General features: G+C 40.0%; 1 protein-coding gene across 1 annotated transcript; it reads right to left on the minus strand.

The window, feature by feature from the left end:
* Positions 1-300: 300 nt before the first annotated feature.
* cavin1a (caveolae associated protein 1a) lies at positions 301-16,577 on the minus strand. The gene is made up of 2 exons (XM_005920342.3): positions 15,705-16,577; positions 301-3,016 (listed from the first exon to the last, which is right to left on the minus strand). The coding sequence occupies exons 1-2, from the start codon at positions 16,203-16,205 to the stop codon at positions 2,252-2,254; spliced, it is 1,266 nt and encodes a 421-aa protein (XP_005920404.1). The 5' UTR covers positions 16,206-16,577; the 3' UTR covers positions 301-2,251.
* Positions 16,578-17,269: the final 692 nt, after the last annotated feature.

Genomic DNA, 17,269 nt, shown 5'->3' on the forward strand with positions numbered 1-17,269 from the left:
CTGAGCTGTTCTTCTGTGAACACCCTCCCCCGGGTAAGCCATAGAGTAGACGTTTACGCTGGGTAGCACCGGAGGGAGCACAAACATTTTCACGGAACAGCCAGCCTAGAAGTCATCTGAATTACCGGCAGTGCCGACGTCATCGAGAGTTTAATAACACTAGAGCGCTTCATTATTTACCTTTAGTTGTAATTCAACCCTCTGGTCACGGTAGGTGAAGGAACACAAATAAACTTATAAACTGACAAACAAGACAACATTATCAGCCAGGTTCGTAAGAATGATGCCAGGTACTAAATATTATTTAGTAAGGCGTTTATTTATATTGAATTTGTTAGGCATAAAAAGCCTTAAACACAACATAATCAGTCAAGCGTCATTATTTGAATATAAATCAGTAACACCAAGCGTAATATTATGTCACATAAGGTTGCAGTAATGTTGAAGCTCATTTTCTGAATAACCAGCAGCTTAAAACAAGACAAAATAAACAGGGTGACAAAAACACACATTTCTTCTAAAGGAACCAGCGAGTATTATGGATAAAGTACAGGTTGTCTTTGCCAATAAAATAAAATAAAATACAAAAAAATAAAAAGTAAAATAAACAAAAGGCTAATGCTATGAAAATAACATGTCCATGTGAATTCACAGGCCAACGGCTGATTTCTTTATTGTTTTTTGTGATTTCAGCTTCATGCTTGAGTACGTGACATGCACATACGTGTCACCATTTAGTAGTCTCTCCCTTCCTTACATAGACCCCCCCCCCCCTTTGTCTTTCCCAATGTTCTCTGGTTTGTGCAGTGCTCTGACCAAGCACTCTCCTTAATTGTATTTCCCCGCCCATTGATTACTTTAATGGTGGTCGATGCTACACAGTAGGCCTCTGCGTGTGTGTCTGCACCACATCAAGGTCATTCAAGTCTCCAGGGAGGCAAAATGGAAGACATACATTCACCTTGTTGTTGTCTGGAGTACGATATGCTCGGCCTTACAAAATCAGAAGACTGACTGTGCATTGCCATACCAGTTTACATTCATTACTGCTTGGTTGTTTTCTCCATCTTATGCCAACCAAATTGTATAATTTACGACCAGATTTTCGTAGTTTTTTGCTTTGGATGTTCCTGTAATAGTTCAGCTTCTCCATATTACATACAGCGGTCATTAAACTGTCATCTCGCGTCTCTCTAGACCATCTTTTTTTCTGTCTGTAATTACTTTGAGAAATTTTAATAGTGTGATGAGCACTGTGATGAGCTGTGACCATGGTGATACAGTCTTTTTCATCTCCCCTTTGCGCAGCAGTGCAATATGTGCAGCTTAGTGAGAACGTGTTCAGATACACCAAACGCTGTATCCTCATTAAACACTGTTTTTACTATTGCAAAAGTGACATTCCGAATCTTATTAATATTTTCATTCAGTTATTCATTTTTCAATATTAATGAAAGCAGAAAATTGAGCTGAAAAATTTACCACCCCACATATACAACAGTATATTTTGCTTTTTAGTGTGGTGTTATGCATTTAAACATTGTAATAGTTGAATTTGTCACAGGTTCATGGTTCCTAGTATATATTAATAGAAACTGCACATCTATTTCCAGCCATTCACACTTAAGTGCTTAACAATGAGAAACACTGTATTGTAACATTTGGGAAAATGTTTGTAATCTTACGAAATATGGAGTACAGTTTAGTTAAACGCCTTAGTTTAAGTCCAGTGCAACAGATCTTTTCTTCACCTGTTAATTCTTCTGTAGAAGAATCCGTCTACAACTTTTACATTTATTTTTCTTTACACATTCACATCACTTCACCCGTCCATTACAACACAAACATTGCCAAGAACTTCATTTTTCCATATTTGTTAAGGCAAATGCCACACTAAATATTGTCTCTTAATCACAACAATTGTTTTGTTTTTCTTTTAGCCACACAACTAATCAAACCAACAACAAACAACAAATACTCTAATTTCTAAGTGTAGCATATCCAGTCAGCCTGTAACATAACTCCTGTTTTTGTCTTTCTTTCTATTATTTGAGTGCTAAATATGAACAAATATGAAAGTTATCCCTGTTGGGAACAATACAAAGAGAACAGAAAACAAATAAGATGTCATAGATTGTAATCATCTATAAAGTCCCTACGGTGTCTTTGTGATTATATTCATTTATCAGTATTCTGTTTCCTTCTTCATCTTAATATAATTTCTTTCACAGCCCCATGGAGCTACGAGACTCTATTCACTTTGGGCTTTCTTTAGGTGGTCTGTATCCACCCTGACCAGGTCAGAGTCTTCAGTCACCTCCAACAGAGTATCTATTTCGGGGCTGTCTACACTGACAAGCTCCCCTTCCTCCACCTCCACGTGCACACCCATCCCGTTCTCCTCTCCCCCTGGCTGAACCTCGGCCTCGCTCACTTCTACCATCTCTGTGTTCTGCACCTCCTCCTCCTCCCCTTCCCGGATCTTCTTAACATGGAAGGTAAAAGGGGGAACGCGGTACACGGAGGTCTTGGAACGAGCATACATCTTGTGGTCAGGGGTGAGTGACTTCTTCATCTTCTCTTTGGAACTCTTCATCTTTGCCCTGCGCTCCTGGTTGGGAGTCATGCGGGTCCCGAGCTTGCCCATCTTCTTCTCAAGACTGTGCTTAGTTTTCTCCAGGTTGTCACGGGTTCTCTGTCTTGTCTTCTCCAAGTTTTCACGGGTTCTCTGCTTGGTCTTCTCCAAGTTTTCCTTGGTTTTTAGTTTGGTCTTCTCAATTTTCTCTTTGGAGAAGGCTTTCTTTATGTTATCGACTTGCTCTTTTGTGGTGCGTTGGAGGCGCTTTGTACGAGTCTCTATGAGCTCCTCTTCAATCACCACCTCTTCATCTGAATTAAGATTGTCTGGGAGTCCCTCCTGTCCCTCTTCAGGGATTTGTTCAAGGCCCTCCGCTGTTTTACTTTCTACCGCCTCTACTGTCTTGGATTTGGATGCCTTTGGTGGCTTCACTTGGTCCTAAGGGACAAAATAGAAAAGAAAGAAAGAGGGAAGAGCATTAAGCCACTGTAGCAGAGTGAGCGAGACTGAGTTAAACACGCTTTACAACAATTTTTACAAACATTTCAATGGACATGATGTTTCATTAATTGTATTATATGAATAATGTAAAAAATAGCATATGTTTCAATATGTTTTCAAATGTACCACCTATACAAAATTAAGATAATGGGCAACGGAATTGCAAATATCAGCCTGAAACTCTGCAGAGTCATGCCTCATCAAGTAGTCAGTGTAAACATGTCACTGTGTGCAGCTGGTGCGGAGTGCCATCTAGTGGTGTCACTTATATGCTGAAAATTGTGCAAACAAAATGGTTTTAAATTTTTAGTTATGAAAGATAAAAGAATGTGGCCTGGCATATTTATAGGTATTATATGGTATGTCTTTAAAACACTAGTAAAACCTGAAAGGAATCCTATATTATCTGCAACTTTAGTCATAATGAAACTGAAGCTCACAATTTGTTCATCTAACCACAGGTTTATTTCCTGCCACTTACATATCATTTCTGTATAAAAGTCTGAAGACCTACTCTTCAGTTAAATCTCTCAGTAGACAATTTCAGCTTGTGTTTGGTCGGCAAAAGTGTTGATAATAAAATGCAGAATAAAGACTGGTGGTTAAATTTCACTGGAAATACTTAGTGGTTAGAATAGTTTCGGTTTAGCACATAATGCAAAGTGCAGCAGTTTCAGAGATGACCAGAAATTGCTGCATACGTAAGCCCAGAAGCAGGACCATAGTATTTGTTCTATGCAAAGCTACACGGGAAGGTATCACCCTGTCAAACCACTTGGATGTGCATCTATTTGAATACCCCCCTACAAGTTACAATAAAACAAAAACAAAACCTTAAATCAAAGCACTTAAATTTTTTATTTTACATCTGTCAACAAAGTAGACCACATTTCCATGTTGTTTGGCAGGACAGTGTCATTCCAGATATCCACAAAGGGAGGAGCAGTACTATGATAGAAATGTGATTCCCCCAACTGTCAGTTACTGATAGAGGGATCAGTCGACCCACCCTGCTGAACCACACCTCAGTGCACCATCACTATAGTCACTGACTTTGTAGATACACATGAAAAAAATCAGTAATTCATGAGACCAACCTAGATATTTAGGAATATTTAGGATGTTCACACTCTGACATCTAGGTTCAAATACCATTGAGTGTTTACATCTGAAGTTAATTTAAGAGGCATAAAAGGCCTCATATCTATTTTGTCTAATATCAGTCCGCTAAAGAGCCACAATCAGACAAATAATTATCCTGCAGAACACGGACTCAGATGAAACAGACACAGCGCTGCTCGCATGTAGCAAAGGTTTGTTTATCATCTCCACTATGAGGGACGACACATCTTTATTTGAAAATTGTAAAAAGAAACATTTCAATAAGGTGGGAATAAAACTGTTATTATAAGCTGCTATAATTACAATGCATACACCTAAATGCGAATACTGCCTAGGCAGTAGTCACCCTTTCACACTTTAAATGACAATTTAGGTAACTTGATGGTGGAGTAAATGGCATTTCAGTCATTTCACAGCAAGAATACTCATTGTTCTTTCTTGCTTTTTGCATGTTCTCCCTGTACCTGTGTGGGTTTCCTAAGTTAACTTGTGATTCTAAACTGACTGCTGATGTGATGTAGATAAAGTGCTTCAAGTACATAGGACAAATGCTGCATAAATGTGACATCTAAAGCAGCGGTCCCCAACCTTTTTTGCACCATGGACCGGTTTATGCCCGACAATATTTTCACGGACCGGCCTTTAAGGCGGATAAATACAACAAAATAAAACTAGTACCGGTACCGAAAAAAAGAAGATTTATTCATAACACACGTGAAAAGACCCAGGAAAACCGAGTTAACGATAAAAACGATAACAAAATAACGCTGAAAACCGATAAAAACCCTGAAAACCATACATTTCACACCTGAACCTCAACTCTCGCGGCCCGGTACCAAACGACTCACGGACCGGTACCGGTCTGAGGCCCGGGGGTTGGGGACCGCTGATCTAAAGTACATTGAGGGGTCAGTAAGACTTTAAAAGCTGAAGTACACTGCATCAGCATTAGCTACCAGCATAAACCGCCATTATTCTGAAACAACACATTACAAACACAGGGGCTTTTTTTCTTGTGTGGCCCTAAATTGTGTTTTGGTTCCTTTACTTGTCACATGGTCATCAAAATTTTAAAAATCCATGCTCTAAGTTGGCTTAAGGTTTGAAAGTTATAGTTTTTTGATAATTAATAGTTTCCTACTGTAATATAACAACTGTAATATCACTAGTATAACACTAAATATTAAGTGACCTGTATTATCAGCTCTTATTCCTAACTTGTAAAAGACAAACACCTGTCAGATCACATCAGTAGCACATATCTCTGCACCATTCAAATACTGCCACGCGATCCTATCATAAAATGGACATTGCAACCATATTCAGCACTGTATATAGTATAAACCTGCTCGACCCACTCTGTGTGGGTTTATTTTAGGCTGGCCTTTCCCGCTCTCTGGATTCCATGTACTGTTCTCTGGCTGCTGACTACTGCACCACTAAGAAGCTCCCTCCCTTCCCCTCCCACACAGCAACGGATAAACACAACGCTCTATCACCATAGCAACCACCCCCTCATGCTGTCTCTGGTGGGTAGTGAGGTGAAGTTTAGCTGGACAAACAGCTGACATGTCTACAACAATATATTGGCACATGTTCGGCAGTTGCTGAGCATATTCCTCTTAAACTAAAATATATAATGCAAATGTTTTGCAGGTTAGCTCAGTGAGCACAGTAGGGCTGAGTAATGAGATGATAATTAAATATATTTTTGAACGCATAAACACATAATACTGCAACAGATTCCCATTTGCTGTTGTAAAATGTGACCTCATATATAAGACAACTTCTATATACACACTTCATGATAGCCAGACACAGAATTAAATGTGTTCATTTAATTAAATTCATTTAATTTATTTAGGTGACCTTAGAAAGTATACACCAGCTCCTCCTCCCCTTCTCAGATTTTCCTGCAGAATTTTTATGTGCAAATATATACATTATATTATTTGTGTCTTGTGCTTTTGACATAACACAAAGAAAAGGCATGAAAATGGCGTAACTGAGAGCAAGTATGAGTAATGTAAGCCGACAGAAACAGAGACACTGTTATTCGCAGTTTTTCCCATGAAGCTATACTGAGCACTTGAAAAGAAAGTGTGGAGCCAATGGAAAACAGCAGTGCCTGGCAGGAAACAGGCGAAATCATACATAACATGGTGAAAGAGGCTGATTGTTATACTGCACCTCACTAGAGCTATGTAATGCAAATCAAATCATTGGCCGAAATACTTTTGTGAGAAAAATGACAAACATTTTACTTAAAACTGATGAAGAAAAAAAGCATTGCTCCTTCAGCATTTTCTATTCTCTTTTATTCATTTTTGTCTTGTTCTGTCCTAAATATTTACCGTAAAAGCTGCTTTTTTTAAAACTAGAAAGTGTATCTCGACCAGTTCCATTTTGGCCAACACTGCAATCCATGATTGTCTGTTTTAAGATAGTTCCTAAACATAAATATATGACAAACAAAGAAAAAAACCCTTTATATGGATGCCTCTTTTTTGCGATATAGCCTATAGGTCTAGTTGCAACATGTTAGAGTGTAGAGATCAACATTTCAGTATTTAAGGCTATTCCTCAAACCTAGTCTACAACTTAAACACATACTATATACAAATCTATTTGTCACAAGCTTATGTGAGCTCTAAGAATAACTCTGTTAGAAATTATAATGATGAATCTGAGTACTGCGTCGCACTTCACATTTATAAAATCTTCAATTAGCCTTTCTAGGCTCATGGGAAAGTTTCACTGTTTACATTCTGAAAACCTGATACAGCCCACTCTATGGAAACTGTGATAAACCCTGTCTGGGTTTAAGAGCGAGATTACAAGTTGAGAGATTAACACTGATTTACATAAAAAGCGAATCACTCAACACGAAACACTCCACTGCAGCAAAGTTTTTGTACAGGACTTTGAGTGATTTCCTTAACAGTTACAGCATTGCTGTTTGTCTCTTCCTGTGTGCACGCCCCTTATGAGCTTGAGGACAAATATAGTAATTCCATTTGCGTCCCTGTGTTACCTTCCTTACTCCTTCCACTTAATCGCTGTGGAAAAGTGAGCACTGCATTTCTGTGTGCGTTTGCTAACAAGCTCCAGGGGAAAAGTGACGGAGTAAGTGCGCTCTACTCAACGAATGGCGTGAATCCTAGAAAAAGAAAAAGGTGGAAAACAGCTAAATCAATTATGGAAAAACAGTTGAAACAGAAAAGTGAAGCAGGAAAAGATTAAAACACTGAGAATCATTACACCTGTGGGAGATCAAACCCTCTGGCTTTGAGGAAATTGGTTTTTAATGAAAAATTCAACAACAATGTTTCTAATCAAGGTTAAAAACCTGCCTGAAATATAATTTAATTAAAACTCTTTACAGCAGCACCTTTTAATTGTCAGAGGCTTAATGTTACTAGTCTGACTCATACAGTCTGTTACCAAGGACAACAGAGGAAACAGTGTCCTCAATTAGCACTATACTGAGACAACAGACGTTCTGACTAAAGCTGCTGGCATGTCGCTGTCTCTCTATCTGCTAAAAGACCCTTACTAACCCACTGTGTTGAACATTCTTGCATACTTATTGTGTCGCTGACAAGATTTTAGCATCATTTTGTCAAGCCAAGATGATTAAAAGTCAGAAGTGTTGCACATGCACAACACAGTGACTGTGTTCTCTGCTCAGCACGTGTCTAGAAGGTGGTTGCGCAGCTTTCAGTTTGTGGTATGTGTAATCATAATGTAAAGGTGTTTGTGGCTTTGTTCTGCTTTGATTAACTGCAAACATTTGGTTTTTTTTTAATTCCCTACTTGCACCTATGATAAATGTCAGATTTAAAAAACCAACGCAGTTCATTAATTACTGATGTTGCCTTTGGTAGGTAGCAAGCCGGACTATTGTTAGATAATCAACCCGTGCCAATAAAACAGACAACCCTGATCCACCTACTCAAGTGAAAAACAGACACACACCAATCCTTTTGAGGCAGTGTGATGAAAGGCCTCTCCAGTGAGTCACAGGAGCAGCTGTCTGATCCTTAGCAGTCCTTGCAGCTGTGCACTTAGCTTTCACAATGAGTGATCTCATTGACCCGTATGCCCCCCCCCCGAGAACTGAAAAAGGCTAAATGAAAGATTGACAAGAAGCAGAGTAGAAGGTTTGTGTGTTAGAGCGTTGCAATGGCCTGAATCACGATGCTTTGATCCCCAACGAGTGTGTGGAGGTTAAAATAAGGACGTTAATGTACTCTGGTCATTAATATTGAGGCCTCCCATGCTTTCCCAAATAAGGCTCAAGCAATGCACAGATGACTAGATTAGCTGCGTTCTTCTTCAGGCAGTTTGGGGTTTGCGACTAAGAATACAATGTTTCATGAAGCTCCCCTATTCGTTTTACACAAATTGCCCTGACGGCATCTTGTTAAAGTGTCCTGTGGGTTATGGGGCAAAAACAGCCACTTCAGCTGTCTGTAGTCACATTCATTGCAAAAAAGAGGACTTCTTTATACCACGCAGTCAATACGGCAATGCCATGTTATATTTTATACCACAGGAAGGGAGTTTCTTGTTTTTTTTCTCTTGCAGTAATTTGTTATTTCATAAATGGGGAAGCCCTTTCCCCAGCCCAGCCTTCCCACATCCATTACTGTGAAACCACTGGAATCCCAGCTGGGTTAGTTTCATGCGAAGATGGAAAATTTACTTTTCCATTTACGTCCCTGTCTGAGCTAAAAGCCAGAGTGCTGGAAACGTATTATATAACATGGTATTATATCCAAATGTATTATATCCAAGGTAAGAATAGGATGTAGTTTTAGAAATGATCAAATCTCACATTTTAAAATGTTCAGTGTGTGTATGCATGCATTTGCATAATCTACTATGAACATGTCTTCTTTAAGGGACAGTGTTATTATTGTAACCTTATTCTTTTCTGCAAAAAAAAAAGCCAATTACTTCTTTATAATATTATGTAATGTTATGATCAAGTAAGTGCATTTTACTCATGTTAACGCAACACTCAACCAAATCAGTAACTGACTCTAGTATTAATTCAGAGCAAATTAATGATGCTGATGACATATTAAAAATGGGATTGCAGTCAATTCAGTAACTCATCAATGTTATTGTACACTTAGTCTTAATTATGTACTTATATGTGAGCTTACAAGCACATTTCACCTTCAAAGTTCGCCTCTTACACTGTTAACATAATTTAAGTACTGTTTCCATTATTTATAGATTAATCATCCAAAACATCCATGTGCATGCAAAATCTAATGCCAAGGGTACACAAAACCCACGGTGTCCTGGCACACGCTGAGTGACAGCCTATAATTCACATGCCAGTGACAAGAAGAGCAAGCCGTCACAGCAGCAGCGAAACATACCACTGGGAAACCTGACTGTAGCACTTTAGACTGTCGGCTTGCACAGTCCAGATCTTACTTTCACATGCACTCATGTTAAATTACAAGAATAACATTTGGTCATATTAATAGTAAACATATCTATATGTCTTTAAGAGACACCTATATATGCAGGGAGTCGTGAAGTGTCCACTTACAGTAAAGATGTGTGAATGATATTCAACAGGAAAGCTTTCGATTGAACAAATCTTATATACAATTGACAGCATATACACAATTACAAGAAATACAAAGAGAAACATCCACATTTGCCATTTGTAATTCAATTTATCAATCAAATGGTACTCCACATTGTTAAACTCACACCCACTCAATGAAATAGGACACTATGGCATTTCGTTGCATTGCTACTGGTGTATTTATAGCAACAGGCAACATAACAGTTTCCTTAAATATACCAAGTCATATCATTTGGCCAACTTTATTTTTTTTTGGCTGTGCTCTTGTAGATGAAGGGTGTGCCTAGTGCCTACAAATCTTGGAATAAACAGCCCAGAGAGTATCAGAAGCTTCCACCAAGTTGTGATGTGGTATGAGGACACATGTCTGTTAGCTGGCCAAGAAGCTGGATGACAACTACAAATGACAAAATTGAGGGGTGGCCCGATCAGGGCCCCAGCTGGTAAATCATGTCTGCTGCTGTGGGATGGGGATGTTTGGTGAGATGGGAAGGCAGCTGTGGCTTGAATTCAGGACACATGAAATATGGTTATTTTAAAATACGCACCACAGAATGATCTCTTGCAGAGCAAGGCAAACAGCTCACACGAAAACATTAGATATAAAGATAATGCTGATACATATGCACACTGATGTCGCAGGTAATGGTGAGGGTTTTTTGGTTTTCATGCGTAACACAACACTAGCCCCATTTCCTTTAAACAACATCTCTATGCACTATGTCAAAATCTCCCTAGTGCACTACATCCTGTCAATGACATATTCTCTGTAAGTGCTGTGTAAGACTGAGCTGACACAGCAGCTAACTTAAGCAATCACAGGCAAAATTATCAGCCATATTTAATATAGTAATTCAAAAATATATATACACATGTACACTGTTTTCACGTGTTGAAGTAGCAAGGGGTCCTCTTTCTGCTGTATAAACTGTATACTTTAGCGTGAGAAGCACAGGAAGGGATAGAGTAACACTCTCAGCAAATCCAACCTCAGCTTCTGGTGAAACCACACCGTGCTGTACACTTGATCTGAAAAAGTAGATCAGAGAGGAAATGTCCTGCATGCTTGTTTGTCAAACATTTATCCAATTATCCTACCCAACCTCTGGTCCTTAGCCAGTCTTAACTGTTCTAAATAACTGTCTTTTTCAACACAATCTTGTATATTTATGTTGTTTCCTGCAAAATAAACCAAAGCAAAGAAAACAGAAAGACAACCCGAACAATAGCAGAGGACGGCAGCTGATACACAGATGACAAAGCAGTATTTTTGCCGCAAAAGGATAATGGCTTAGGACGCTCAAAAATAAAAAGGAGTTCCAAACAGAATGAAAAAGGGCTACTGTTACTCATTGGGTTGAGCTCAGTTGTTCCCTGTTGTCAACGAAATATGTGAGAGAAGGAAAGAGAGAGCGATTAGAGGAGTATATCCAAATTTGGCAAAGAAAAGCTTAAAGCAAGAGCATTTTGACTCCATGAAGTCACAAAAGGGAAACTACCAACATGAGCATTTTGAATACTGTATCCACACAGAGTTCATCTTTGTAGCTAAGTTGTAACACTTAAACGTAGAGTCGGCAGGATCTTTCAGGGTAGAGGAGTACAGAAAGACCAACCGAAGAGAGGCTGAGAGGAGTGAATGACGTTTAAATGTGGATTAGAAGTCTGAGTGGGAGTAAAAAGGGCTAATGCAGAGTTGATGGGGAGTGATAAGGGAGAGAAACTGAGGAGGGAGGAGAACAAGTGAGTATGCTGGCAGGAGGGGCAGAGAGATGCCAGCAGGATGAATCACAACACTAACTTTGTGCTGCCGGTTGAGTGCTTTTTGGTAGAGTTTGTTGCTATTGCTTGCAAGAGTCTGCTAAGTACTTCACAACAACCCTGTATTTAATGAGCCTGAGACCCACTTTCTACCTAGAAACAAAGATTTATTGAGCTGAAAGAGCAAAAGAGCTTTGGTTGAATCGCTATGTTTGGAGTAAATTGAACTGGGTTATTAAACAGTCTGGGCACGGTGAAAAGCTATAAGAGAAAAGTAGGCTTATGCTGGTGGTGAGGCTTGTTGGCTGCGATTTGAGCTCTGGAAGGTCTGTGGGGCTAGTGTGGAATAAGCAGCCTGTAACCGAGAAGCTTACATCTCCCTGATAGAGTTGACCACATGGATATCACTGTCCTTGAGCTGCAGCCAAACACACCCTAATTCCAGACACACAGCAGTACTGTCTCACACTCTGACTGACATACCCATATCATATTGCATAAACTAGATTAATCCACATAATTACATAGATAATGAGCATTACAAAACACAGAGAGATCTGATTGGTTGAATTACAGCAATTTAAAATTCATGGTTACTTTTCACATTTAAAGTAAAACTTTGCAAAATGTTGGATACCTACTAGTACATGTCATGTTTTCCTGGGTCAATCTTTGGGAGTGACCATGCACATATGCATGATCGGTCCATTCCATTAACATTAAACTGTATTTACTTGATAGATGCCAGAGCGCTCATTAATAATGATTGGTTTGCTGTGCATGTAGATATGCTAATTATTCTTTTCCCTCAAATGACACTAAATCCACTGAAGTTGACACAGCAGGACCCCGTCTTTGATACTAGTCCTTTAATATTGCCTAGGCAGACCATATGGGACATAGTGTAGGTCTAAGTCAGTGGTAGGACCTTTTAAGGGTTTTGAAAAGCAACTGTTTAAGCCAGGAGTGGGCAATTTCCCAAGGGGCCCAAACTTAGTAGAACTAAGTTCAGTTTAAGTTCTTATGTGGTCCCTTGGTAAAATAAACTACACACCCTTGACTAAGCTAACTAAAGGCCTATAAAACTGACATAGCTGTGCCTGCTCTGTTTGGTTATGACCAATCTTTTATAATTGTCATAGAGCTGGGAAAAAAGCAGGAAGCTAAGAAAGCTCTACTTTTATTTTTGTTAGTAATCATGCTTGGGAAAGGCTAATTTCTTTTTGTGTTTCAAAAAGTACAACTCCATCATTACTGGAATCCACCAAAAAATCCACCAAAAAATTGAGAATATTTACAGCTCTAACATTACAGCTACCATAAAGCTTTAATTAAGAAGCTGCAGTCTAGATTTATCAAATTATCTCTTGGCTCTGGGTTTATTTCCTCTGACAGCTACTGCAATCAGCAAACAAAAAACAGGAAGTGTGCCTTGGTTGGAAGCACTAAAATAGTCAAATGCCTGCTGCATGAGATTAATGGGGATGAGGAAATAAACCTGGGCTCACAGTTGCTCCTCTTGATATGACATGCGATCCACAAATGGCAGCAATACCGAACGCAACAGTCAGAAAGGGTGTTAAAGACAGAGGCTCATTGAAAACACTGGTCATCTGAAGCCTACAGATTAACCAGGCGTGTCTTGTGCTGAGAGAAAAGGAAGACCCTCACAGACATGGATCTAAAACAACCTCAGAATTGTGCATAAGTTGTCCATGGGATATAGTTTAAATTGTAAACTAAAAAAAGAAAGTGTTGTTTTTTAATTAGAGCAATTCTGGAGTTAATGAGGACTTTTTGTGATTTATCTGCTCAGGTGTGTTGTTACAAGAAACTTCATCAACAGAAATATATTTAGGCCTAAATACTTTATTATTATATTTATTATTAAATATTTGTGATATGCAATATTGTACCTTTATAACTTTGGGCTCGGTATCATGCACAAGGATACTTGGGCATGCAGACTTGAGCAGCCAGAGATCAAACCACCAACCTTTTAATTAGTAGATGACCAGCTCTACTTCCTTAACGACAGCCAACCCAAGCAGGAAGCACTGAGCTCTTTAATCAAGTAAAGAGCTGAATGCTTCCCCACCCCTCTGGTTTCACCGTCACGCCCTTCTGTTACCAGGGTATCCTGAAAGCTATCGCCTTTGCAGGTTTAATTTTAAAGCATCCCTGTCAAAGCCTTTTGGGCCAAGAACTCCTAGACGATGTGGCTATTCGCATAACAAACAGCAAAAACAGACACAAGAAAAATAACCTGTAGTTAATGTAAGTAAGTACAAAATCCTACATTGAAAAAGTTTCATTTATCTCATTCACGTTCTGCCTTCACTGACAGTGTCGGTGAAGGCCAACATTAGCGAGGATATTGGCACAGACGCACACACACCAACACTTACACACACTCACCCGCTGGTACACTACCTGACACTAATTCCACAGATACCTAACTTAACCTCTACATAGTTTACAGTAATCCTTACCTTATCCTTAACCTAGTTCTAATCTTAAACTTTTCCCACTCTAACACATTAACACACATGGAGATGGTGGAAAGTGGTGAAACTTGACTGCGAGCCAGCTTTAAATTTGCACTGCTGCCAATATCTGTCAGTCAATTAAACTGGACACAGTGCAACCATTCACTGGCAATAAATAGACTGCGTGAGCCCAAAACAGCTACTGCAACATGGGATCACCAGCTCCTACAACTGCTTTGAAAATATCACAACGATCAAGTGCAGCCAGCGATAAGTGCGTCACAGGTGAGAAAATAGCAAGAGGTGATTCATGCTCTGTCTGCAATCATAAGTAAACAAAAATAAATTACTTAAATCTGATTTGAAAAGTTTAGTAGCTTCTTAAAAGAAAACTGCACATTTACAAACATATTTAAATAAAGAACCTGCAACATAGACAACCAAATTTACACACTGGCTTGCAGTACAACATGTAGTGTCAAAAACAGCAGGAGGCACCTGCTTTGCAGTGTAATTTAAAGGTCTAGGATCTATGATTGGATTTCTGCAAGATGCCAGTAGTGTAACCTGCTCCCACAGTGGACATCCCGGGAGGCTGATGTGAAAACGTTGTGCCTGCCAATATAGAGCCTGAAGTAAGCTCTACTCACGCGAGGCTTGCAGCCCTCAGATTCACTATTACTAATGTTTTTTAAACAGATGCTCTGGTGTTGTGTGCATAAAGTGACTGCTGCTGAATCAATTTTCTTATGCTGTCATGAGATTTATTCCAGAACAAGAGCACAAGAAAATGCCTTGCTAAAAAAGAATTGGTCAGTGTCACATGTCATATTTTCTGACACTTGCCACGTGAAATAAAACTGAGCCTGGCCCAGTGCTCACACTCAACCACTTATGTGGTCAAGTGTGAACTTGTACAGTGTGAATGCATGAATGTTAAGTGTGCTGCTCTTCTGGGAAATCTTCACAATAAAAACGACATCTTCATCTTACATGGGAGCAGCCTGCCAACTATGCGTCTGCTGGGCACTCAGGGGTGGGGCGTTGGTTCTGTCTCAAGTAGCCCTTCATGCCATATTTCATGGGCCTTATATTTTTATTTACACCCACTCATCTTTATATGGTTTCACTGGATAATCTCATGGAGTGTGAGAGGTCACTACCTGTTTTTATTTTCCATGGCAGCTACTGGCTTTCCCTTCACTTGTGGAAGGACAAATGCACCTCTGACTACTCAACGGCTTCTAAGTAGTGGAAAGCAAAGCTGATGAATAGTTGGTAAACATCACAGCCTGATTTAGGGTTTAGGAAAAAGTGATTCAGACATTTATGTCATGGAAACCACAGAGCGAGCCATCCTGCATCCCCCCAAAAAACTGTTAGTCCGCTTTTCATTTTCCCAACAAGGGTCAACTCATGCTGCAGTGTGAGTCTCTCTCCCTCTGGTGAGATGAGGTCTAAAGGTAGTTCTGAGAGCCTTTCAAGTGAATTTCACACTTCTTCCCAACCTTTGTTTGTGATGTGGGAAATGCAACACATCTCTAACAAGTACATATTTATATTTATAACAGCCAGATCTAATAGATTAATCATTTAATTTTCATTACTTTATGACCTACACACATAGATGCCATTTCACCTGATAGATGAGGACTTTGAAGTTGCGTCTCTTGAGCAGCTCAGACTCGTTGCTCTCCAGCTTCTTGATCTGGCCCGCCTGCTTCTCGAGGTTGCTGCGTACTGTCTTGACGTTGACGCTGACCTTGCGTACCTTCTCCAGCATTTTGTTGACAGTGTTGGCGGTGTCGATGTGATTCTTGGACAACTTAGACAGCTCCCCTTGGATGGTTGACACTGACTTCTCCATGCCTTCTTGCCGGGCCTCCAGCCCATTCTGGGTCTGCTGGATCTGATCTACCACCCCGATAATCTTGTCGAGCAGAGACAGAATCATGACCCCATTCATCTGCGCTTCACTCTTCCCCCCCGAGCCAGTTGCCAGCACCGGATCGGTCGCCTCAGCTGGATCATCGTCATCTACTGCCGGCTCTGTGGCGGCACCCACCAGAGCGACCTCTTCATCATCGTAAGACACTTCTGCAAGGGCTCCATGCTCCTTCTTGACACCTGTATCAGCCATTGCTCTCAATTCCAAATACAAACTGCTTGCACGCTCACTACAGATAAAAATACCCTGGTGAAAAATAATCTAGAGGAGCCACGCTGAACTCAACTTAGTCCCTTATTCTCTTTCCTACCGCTTAGACAACTTTCTTTACCACTTGTTTCCCTCTTTGTAGTTTGCTTTACAGTTAAAATTCTCTTCACCCTCAGTCTTTCGCATTCAACTTTCTCTGTCTCTCTCTGCCTCTGCTCCGGGATGCCAGCCAGCCAAGGGGAGTAGGGCCTCTCACAGCTCAAGCATGTGTACCCTGAGTCAAATGCCTCTGCTCCCTGTGAAAGCACCCAGTCACAGATTTCCCTTCTCACACCCAGCCTCCACCCATAGCTCCCCCTGCTGCTGCGGCTCCACCCTATTCTGTCCCCAAGTACAAGGCAGAACTTCCAGGCTCCACCTCTTGCAGTGACATAACAGTGCTCTCAGGGAAAAAGGAAAGGTGAGTGCCACTAGGTGTGATATCACAAAAAAAGAAACATTTGGTCAACACGGGGAAATGTGACACAGTTGAAAGAGTTTTAAATCACAGCTACACTGAACAGAGTAAGTAAGTAAAGCTTATATAGAATTTTTTCAAGAACAGAAGTGCTTCAAAAACAAAAATGCAATTTAGGAGAAAACTTAAGATACAACTATTTAAATGGTATAAACAGATAAAACTAAATGTAAACAAGCCTGCACACTCTCATTATTAACTTAGACTACTTCACTCCCAGTAAGTTCCATATATTGCAAGCCACAGTCCCATAAGCGGTCTCCTTTGTCCTTAGGGCAGACTTAGATATCCCCAACAAGCACTGATCAGCTGTTCTAAGAGATCGATGGCTCTTGTAGTTCACTAATAGAAAGCGGTATAAATTGAAACCTAAACTTTATAGGGAGCCAATGTAAGGAGGACAGAGAAGCCTCGAAATTCACATTCTCTCATAGTTTTGTTTGACTCTGAAAACATTTAGGCCTGCACTGCACAACATTGAGTTTAATCCTTGAAAAAACTAGAGTTGTCCTAACGTTATTCAAGTAGT

This window comes from Haplochromis burtoni, unplaced genomic scaffold (genome assembly GCF_018398535.1).
Source record: "Haplochromis burtoni strain Fernald_Lab_line unplaced genomic scaffold, NCSU_Asbu1 Contig_21, whole genome shotgun sequence".
NCBI classification, from domain to species: domain Eukaryota; kingdom Metazoa; phylum Chordata; class Actinopteri; order Cichliformes; family Cichlidae; genus Haplochromis; species Haplochromis burtoni.

Excerpts from the sequence above, each read along its gene's own strand:
- cavin1a (XM_005920342.3), bottom strand. The coding sequence starts at position 16,205 with ATGGCTGATACAGGTGTCAAGAAGGAGCATGGAGCCCTTGCAGAAGTG. Across the intron at positions 3,017-15,704 it reads TCAAAGTCCTCATCTATCAG|GACCAAGTGAAGCCACCAAA; the intron begins GTGAAATGGCAT and ends TTTGTCCCTTAG.